Consider the following 8,816-nt stretch of genomic DNA (forward strand, 5'->3'; position numbering starts at 1 on the left):
CTGTCGGTTCGCGGGCTCCGTTTCACTGTCGTTGACGCGCTTCGCGTACACGTACACGTATCGCATGACAACGCAATTTCAATGCAGACTACCATCGTCTCATTTAGCGCGAATCCTCAGAATTTCCGTCCATCGTTCAGTACGATTAGCAGACAAGATTAACACGCTCGCACGAAGCAACTAAGAAATTTCAAAGCATAAACTAGCATATTTTAATACTTAAATTTCGCCTCTCTTCGTACGTTCACCAACTCGAAACAACTCTGATGATCGAGACTTGGGATAAGATAAGAGTAGATAAAAAAGAGAAGAGAAGATGAAAAACAATTGAAATGAATTATATTCAAAATTATTTTTAACATTGTGAACAAATTCAGAATGATTCGGTAACTGAGGAACAGATGATGGTAGTTTTAAGAAAAATGGGATTCTGGTGTGTATTTGCTCAGCGCAATGTCGTAACCGACGAAACTGTTTCCTCTTCTCGCACAATAATCTACATCGGGGGGAGAAATGGCTCTAATTGTTTCAATTCCAGAGTAAATTGCATCGCCAGTAGAAAGCCGCTGTTTGAATTACGCCTTCCTTCCTGCTTTGTCCGCGAAATTAATTCGCGCTCGCGCTAATAACGGAGCGCTACCGTGCAAATTGTCGCGAATGTGAAGATACAATGGATGACGGCCTTACGTCATCGGAAGAAACGTTGCACCACTTTCTTTCATTTAACTAACAGACGAACTCTCATGTAACATAATCGTAGATTGCAATTATCATGTGCCAATGCATCCGATAAATTAAATATTATAACTGGAATTTGAACGAACATTTTCTGGTATTAATCAGAATTTTTCTGAATTGTTCCAGGTTTTGTGTCGTGCTCGCCTAGTCCATGCAAGAACAGCGGAGTCTGCGTGTCGTCGCCGCGCGGCGAGTCGCATTGCCAGTAAGTCACATTCTCACCGCACGTCTAATTGCTTTATTGCGATATACGTTTTACGGTTCTATCAATCTATCAATCGTTCCACCGTTTAACGCGCTTATTCGACTTGGAACGATGTGCCGAATCGCGTTGTCCGCCAACTATCTGGCAACAGAAAAAGCGAAGTCGAGAGAACCGAACGTCTCGTAGCCTCCCACGCGAAAAAGATGAGGAACAGGGAAAACGGCGGGTAAAAGATAGACAAATCGAATAAGCGTCAAGCGTATAACTGTTGAATTCATATCTCTTGCATCGAAATTCGCATTCTTGATTGGTGTTTAATTATGTAACTGTAGACGTCCAAGCAAATTCACGATCTTACAGATAAACTCATGGATCCTATATTCATTGGATAGTTGGAAAAGTATTAAGAGATTTTTGTCACTAGATGTTGTTTGATGTCGTATATCGGGCAACACTAATCAGATTGCGTCATATTGATGCGTGTTTAAGAGGTGACATTTCAGTCTACAATTTTTGTGAAGACAGTTTTGTATTTTGTCCATCATATCAGAAGTAATATTAGTGTGAAAATGAGTTCTATTCCGATGGAATTATAGTTCTACCTCAAAAATGTCAAAAGTTCATAGATAATAATGGCCAATATAATACTTGAACAAAATTCATTTTTAATAGAAGAAACATTTAATAAAAAAACCTCGTCAGTCGACGTGCAGCGTCAACAGTGTGCATTTTTTTTTATATTTAGTTCAATCACAAATGTTTGTCTATTAATTGTTGTTAAAAGGTAATAAGGAAAAGTGAGACGCACACGTGTGCAGTAGTTTCGTTGTAAAACAGTCAGTGAAACAGATAATTTACGAAAAATCAGCCACGCCGAACGGCTTTTGCACTTCCGTTGATGGCGGACGTAAATTAATAAATTTCAGTAATACCGAGAATGAGAATGGCGTGGGACGGGACGTCGGAGACGAAATGGGACGGAATGGAACTTGATGGGCCAGGGATCCGGTAATAGTCGTCAGTCGTGACCCGGCGTCGAATCTAAATTGCCTTTATCTCGTGGAACCTCTCGCGGATTTCGCTCTTTTGTACCGGTCGCTCCTCGACACCTCGCGTCCGCTTCGACGCGTTCGACCCTCTTAACGTCCGTCGATGTATGCAAATGGTAGTCAATTTTCGGGAACCCGCCGATCGAGAATATCGAGCGAAACGCTCAATCCTTAAATTGACCAAAATACGCGGACGTTTTATCATCTCTTATGCTTATTTAAGACCCCGGTTGGATAGCCGGTGGCTATCGATAGGAAAATATTGACAATTAATTTATTTTTGTATGCAAATCGAGGCGGATGTAACAGAACGTCTGTTGAATTTTTTAATATCCATTCCTCTGCAACGTTATGCCTCTATGCTCGTGCAAACCACTTTATGCTCTATTTCAATCTAACCCAAATGTGAGTGTTTATTCTTCGGAGCTATCGGAGATCGTTTGCGATTCGATTGAAGTATTAAAATACTATGGAAAATCGTTTGATGCTTAGGCTTAGGATGATCTTTTTTAAACTTGTACTCGTTAAATCGCGAGCTCTTTGTCAAGATACGATCGTGCTCGTTTTCTACTGCACAGGAATATCAAATCATTAGACGTTCTATGATTGATTCTAATGTTGTGCGCTGTAGTTGCCATAAGTAGCACGCGAAATAAATGAACTACAGCCTCGGTGAAATTCGATTAATCTTAAGCCTGAACCCTGTAACTTCCCTCGTCGTCAAGCTTCTACATATGGTAGCGTACAGCGAATCAGTGTGGTAGCAGCCTACCCGAGATATTAGGTTTAATTGCGACTTCGAGATGGTGTTCTGCACCCGTAACCTTGGGCTCTGTAATCCTTAAGCCTTACCTTTCCGGTTTCTCTACTCTACCGTTTCCACTCATACCTTCTACTCTTATTTCATCTCCCGTTTGATTATCCTCTTATCTTAGAACTCTCTGCCGACATGCGTACCGCCTACGAACCTGATCCACCACTAATTTATCTTGCCCAGTTCTAACTCCATTTTGCAATGGTATCCACTTGGCGTCACAACTTTTCAAAATTTCCTGCCTTTTCACTGGTCACATAGATATATGCATTGAATAATACTAATGTACGTAGTTACGCATTCTTAGTTATTTGCCTTTCATATTTTATCAATTTTTTTATTTGGGTTGAATTAATTTCTTAGGAGGTTGAGGTACTCATGTGACTCTTCTAATATTTGTTGGTAAGAGTCTGACGTTTTTTGCTCTGTGTTATCGATAACCAGGCAGAAATAGTGCAAAATATGGGTTTACGGAATTACAGTTTCTATCTTTATATGAGAAAATTTTCGGGTCGTCAAGTACCTCTTTGGAAAGAAAAAGGTGAAATCTGCTGTGCTCTGGTTTTGATTTCATTTAAAACAATATCTTTTGGATATAAAATTCCATATAAACAAAGACAATGCAATTACGATTTTTCATCTACTTTGTAACGCTTATCTTATTAAATATTAACATATTAAGTTATACACACTGAAAGGATTATTGTAATATATGATTGTTGAATTTTATTATAAAATATTTCTTACTTAAATATTCATAACTATATTCATTGGTTAGAAAAAAATATCAGATAGTAGTTGATCACACGCTGTACACAGTTTCAACCCCGTGTTTCATCAATGTCCGAAGCTCCCGCATAAAACGACCATAATCCAATACAATAACAAATTTGACTAGTGCCACTTGACAATATGGTGAATTAAAGCTGCTGCTAACGGATGGACGGATCCCTGCACAATAGGGCGGAAACCACCCCTGGGGTGATTGTGTTTGTCCACGTACAGTAACCACAAAAAGTGTAGCTCTATCTGATATTGTGAATTCACACTTTATTTCGAGAATAGTCGATTTTTAAAGCTTAATTCAGTGTTTTGAAACAACAGCTTGGGGTAGTTTAATGAGTCGTTACTGAAGCCAAATGCTGAAGCTAATGCAACATTCAGTAACTCACAATTCTAGGAATCGATACTTAAATGTTAATGTGTGACTAACGTTTTCTGTACTTACTGTACACACATTCATATGCTTCTTCGCAGAGACGCACACGTGTCGCCGCGAGCGCACGGCGTACGAACGCACAGATCTACATGCTTGCGCACTTGCGCACGGTCACAGTTACATACGTGTTTGCGCGGATGCGCTTCTCGATGCGCCCCGCGTATAGACTGGTCACGTGTGCCGGCACGTGACCCCCATAGATTTCCTATCGGAACCGAACCGAACACCTACCGAAGACTGTCGACGCGACGCGGCAAGGGTTCGTTTGCCCGGAAAAATAATATTGTTTTTCTATCTCGGTCTCCTTCACTCTCTCGGCAATTCGCCCATTTTGTCCATCTCTGACCATTTTCCATTTTGTTCGATGCAATGCAAAACATTTCGAAGATTTGCAAACTTTCTATTTAAAATTCGCTTATGGGAATTCTTGGGCCTGAAGGTTCGTACGCAGCTGTGACTATTAACCCCGGAAACTTTTATCAATTGCGTTTGTAGACCTGTACCCAGGAAAAGGGTTCGTCGAACGAGGCAACATATGCACGATGATGGATGGCTCCACGCACACGCATCCCTTACGACGAGTCGCAGGGTGGTACCATTGTAAGGGCATGCACGTTTACTTCGTACACGGTTTCCTTTGAAAGTGTACGGTTCAATCTTTGAGACCACACAGTGAGGGGATAGGTTCAGGAACAAGAAAATCCTGTTGGAGGGCACCCTTGTTACAATTACGTTTGCACGTTGTGCAGAAAGTTTTCTCTATTGTTTGGAAGCAGTTGATACGCATATAGCGTCCTTTATTAAAACGAGCGTGGAAAATGAGCAACTTTCATTTATCGGTATTTATTTGTAGCCACTATTACATTAATTGTACAACACAAAAAGCATTACGCATACAGAAGATTTGTCGACTCATCATTTGCGAATGTGTACGCTCATACTTTGAATTCATACCCTGTATACGCACCCTTGAAAATTAAAAAGAATAAGAAGTGCGCGTGACGCTTATTCGGCCGTCGTTACGCGAAATCAAAACTGGAATTGCGCACTTCCGTTCTTGTTCAATGTCACAAATCTCGCTGCGGTTCCTTTCCCATTCTTGCTGCGCAGCGGCGCGGCGGCCTCTGAGCGCTCGGCTACGCTGGCGAATTGATGGGGTACCATTAGCAGCAATCATTGCCATCTGTTCTGTCGGGAAATGTTCCAACGTCGTTCGCTCTTACGAAGTTATCTTCTCTTGACGCGTTACACACGTACAGAGAATGATGCAGTCTCTATGTCCAACGTCGTGGACAGTGCCTAACAACCATACTCTTAACGCAACCATATTCCTAGCAGCTTTCAACCGGCGTAAAAATTCCGATCAACTCCGCACGATATTATTTCGAATTAAGAAGAGTCGTTCCGCTTTGTATTCGAAGATAAATCACGAGGACTCGTGGCCCCTTTGTTCTACGAGTGAATGGGCCCCTAGGAGATGCGACGCGATCGACAGAGGATGACGAAGGTTGCTTCGCGCTGTCAAAATAACCCGTTCTTCTTTTTCTCTCGTCAAGCATCCTGCGGTGACCACCTCGCTGTAGCACAGTACAGCGACTGTAGCGTGGTGCTTCATTTAAAGCCATTTTGTTCTCTGCTCAGACGTCCGTGTATATTATTATTATAAATGTAGCATCTAGACACTTGTTAAGCATGAAATCTTCTTCTAAATCAGCACGATTTACATAGACATCTTCATCTAACTTCTAATTGTCTTTGCAATTATGCTAGTCTACTCGATTTATGGAAAATTATTCACCCTTCTATTAAATCTACGCGAATAAAAATATCTTACTCGTTCTAAACTCGTAGGATCTTCAACTATGATAACAGAGTAGATATGTTTTATTCGTCTGGATGTAACATGAAAAATACTTATCCTTCCTCGAGCAAATGTTTTCACGCTCACACGTTCGGCAGAGGGGAGGGATGCAATATGTCTCCCTATTTGCATTAAGGATCACCCAGATATTGAGCACCCCTGGGTAGGAATAACTCCGTGCCCGCGGGGCCTTGGATCGTGCGCGCTCGGCCGTGATCGGGGATCCTCGCCCAGACGCCACCCAAGCTGGAGGAAGAGGGATGAATAGCGGGCCCTGGAGCGAGCGAATGCGCGCTATCGAGCGCGGAAAAAGAGAATGAGAGTCACCAGGGTACACGTTCGAGGGAGCGAAAGAGAATGAGAGAAGGGTTGGGTGAACAGAGAAAGAGAGAGGGGGAGAGAGAGAGAGAGAGAGAGGAGAGTGTCTGAACGTGAGCGCGCGTTCCCACGCCCGCCGCGCATGCGTCGGACCCCTCGTGGACCCCTCGGCTCCCTTCGCCGGTAATCGGTCCCCTTGCACTTCCTCTCTCTTTTCACTAGCACGACGCCCTCTTCGTCCCTCCACCGCGTACATTACCGTTCACAAGTTTTAAACAAAATGTTTATTGTATTCCAAATCTCCAGAAACGAATTGACTATCGATCATCCATAAGATATTATTGGGTAAACGAGTATGTCGGTACAAAATTTTATTAGAAGATTGTTTCAATTATTTCGATGTTATTAAGAGATCTGAAAGCAATTTAAGAAATGGATTAAAATACTTTGAACTTCTTTCAATTATATCGTGTAATCATGCGTCAACTAAAGAATATTATTCAAAATGATACAATAAATTCAATTTAGAAGAGGTGTTCGTTTTCATATATTCGATAATACGAAATTAGTTTGATTTGTCTGGCAATTTGTTTAGAAATGCTTTTAAATGATAAAATTACTTGTGAGCAGCAGTGTACTTATCTCCTTCTCTCACATCGTTCACTCCGACTCTGTTCTTCGTTCCTGTCCCTTGCCTCTTTCTCTCTCTGTTGGTCCCTTTCAGACCGGTGTTCCGTGTTCCTTTCTTCCCTTCAGACATCCGCATAGATAGATTCAAGTGCGGACGTCTGCTGTTCTTTCCTTCTCCTCGTCGCTGCGCCTCGTCCGATCGAACAATATTCTACCACACTTGCCTCGGGAGCCAGTCGCGACATTCGCCTTCTTCTTGCTCTTCTTCGTCATCTTCTCTCTCCCTTTCGCCTATCAATAAGCTGCTCTAATTATCTGCGACTTGTTTGTCAGCAGACGCCGCCGCGTGCCGATGCGATGCGACATCGGTTCGGACCGATTGAACGCCCGCCGCGTTACTTTGTCCTGTCGCTTTCTTGTTTCGATTTTCGTGGGCGGTATGTACGATGTACGCGTACGTGACTCGACGAGGGACAGGACTGGCTTAAAAGAAAAAGAAACGACCGACAACTTCTCGTTTCGTAGAAGAGATTCCTAACAAAGTCAATTTGATTATCTACAGTTGTGTAGAAGTTGAAAGGTTAGATACTAGAGAAGCATCAGTCTCAGAATTCACGACGTTCTAAGAGAAATCGCGAACGCTTCTCGGAATACGTGGTCATTTGAAGGAGCGATCGAAGGAGTGTTTGCAGAAGCAAAACGCCAACAATAAAATCGCGGAAGGGTGGTAACCGGAGTCCTTAGGGAAGGCAAATTTGAGAGAAACGCGTACAGCGGAATAAGAGAGCGGTACTGTGAGATGTTTGCAGAACCTCCCGGGAACCTCTTCGGTAACATGTTATTTACGAATACCTAGTACCAGACTCGACTCTCGTGAAAAGCCGAACTCATCATGGCGATTCGCTGGTATTTTCACTCGTGGACAGAGAGAGAGAGAGAGAGAGCTCGATAAATTGATAGACCTGTTACACTGTTCAATTTCCTGTATTAAAACAGCATCGAGGATCTGCTGAATTGGCTCCTCACGATCGGATTAGTAGATCTTACTAAATGATTTTTTTAATTTCATCCCTCCGAAACGTATGTACGTACGTAATAGTAAAAATATAAGGCACGTCGTGTGCGCAACGTGCGTTAATTCGTTATTATCTTTCTGAATTGATCTTTCTGTGCTTATATTTTGGAGACACATGTCATCCACGAACTGTTAGTTGGTATGTACAATTGACGTGAATATTAGATTCGAGAAGATTCGTTTATTACTTTCTGTTAGTCACAGCCGTAGCCTCCGGTGGCGATGCGTCTGGCATTAGTAGTGGCCTGGAACATATCCCGTAAGTCGTAAGCACTTGCAACTTACTGTCCCGGTCACAGAGGAGAGTCTTCTTTCCTCGTTAGTGGCTGCTGGCAGACGTCGACGACGCGACGTGACGCGATGGTGCGCATAATGAAGGTCCAGCGAACGGAACCGTTGCGCTCTCGCACCGATGTGCTGATTGCCAGCGCGAATATTGTCATACACAGTAATGGTTCTGTTCGAGGAAACTCGCGTGGACACTGGGTAATCACGGTGCATCCCCCGGGGTGAAAAAATCGTCGTTTAGCGCCAATTAGAAACGAACGACTAACGATTCGAGTCTCGTCCTATCCTTCCTGCTTTTTTTTAGTCCTACGACCGAACACGCTGTTTGCTTCCTGGACGAATCGTATGCAAATATGCAGCTGAACCAATTATGAACTGACTTAAGGTAGCTCGATAGCATTTGCAAAATATACGATTTTAATACAAGTTGAATTAAACAATAGTTCAAGTTTCGATCTTTCATTTTACCCAAATTAATTAAACTAGTGAATGTTGTCTTCTATCTGTATCAAATTATGTTCCATATAGAAGAGTAATTTTTTATCTACTATATATAAATGTATCGTTTCAATTTAAAATCTGGGTAAGAAAGGTATAGTGTTATCTCAGTGTTCCACGT

The 8,816-nt window shown here is 42.4% G+C and overlaps 1 protein-coding gene across 1 annotated transcript in view; it reads left to right on the forward strand.

Moving 5' to 3' along the window:
* The window catches only part of LOC108629208 (neurogenic locus Notch protein-like), a gene marked incomplete at its 3' end in the record, with an annotated part of 126,567 nt that overhangs the window by 24,176 nt on the left and 93,575 nt on the right, over positions 1–8,816 (forward strand). Inside the window, exon 2 of the mRNA XM_026817117.1 lies at positions 865–943. Within this exon, the coding sequence (XP_026672918.1) occupies positions 865–943 (79 nt within the window). The remainder of the gene's footprint in view (positions 1–864; positions 944–8,816) is intronic.

This window comes from Ceratina calcarata, unplaced genomic scaffold, assembly GCF_001652005.2.
Source record: "Ceratina calcarata isolate Rehan_Ccalc_2016 unplaced genomic scaffold, ASM165200v1 scaffold557.2, whole genome shotgun sequence".
Classification (NCBI taxonomy): Eukaryota; Metazoa; Arthropoda; class Insecta; order Hymenoptera; family Apidae; genus Ceratina; species Ceratina calcarata.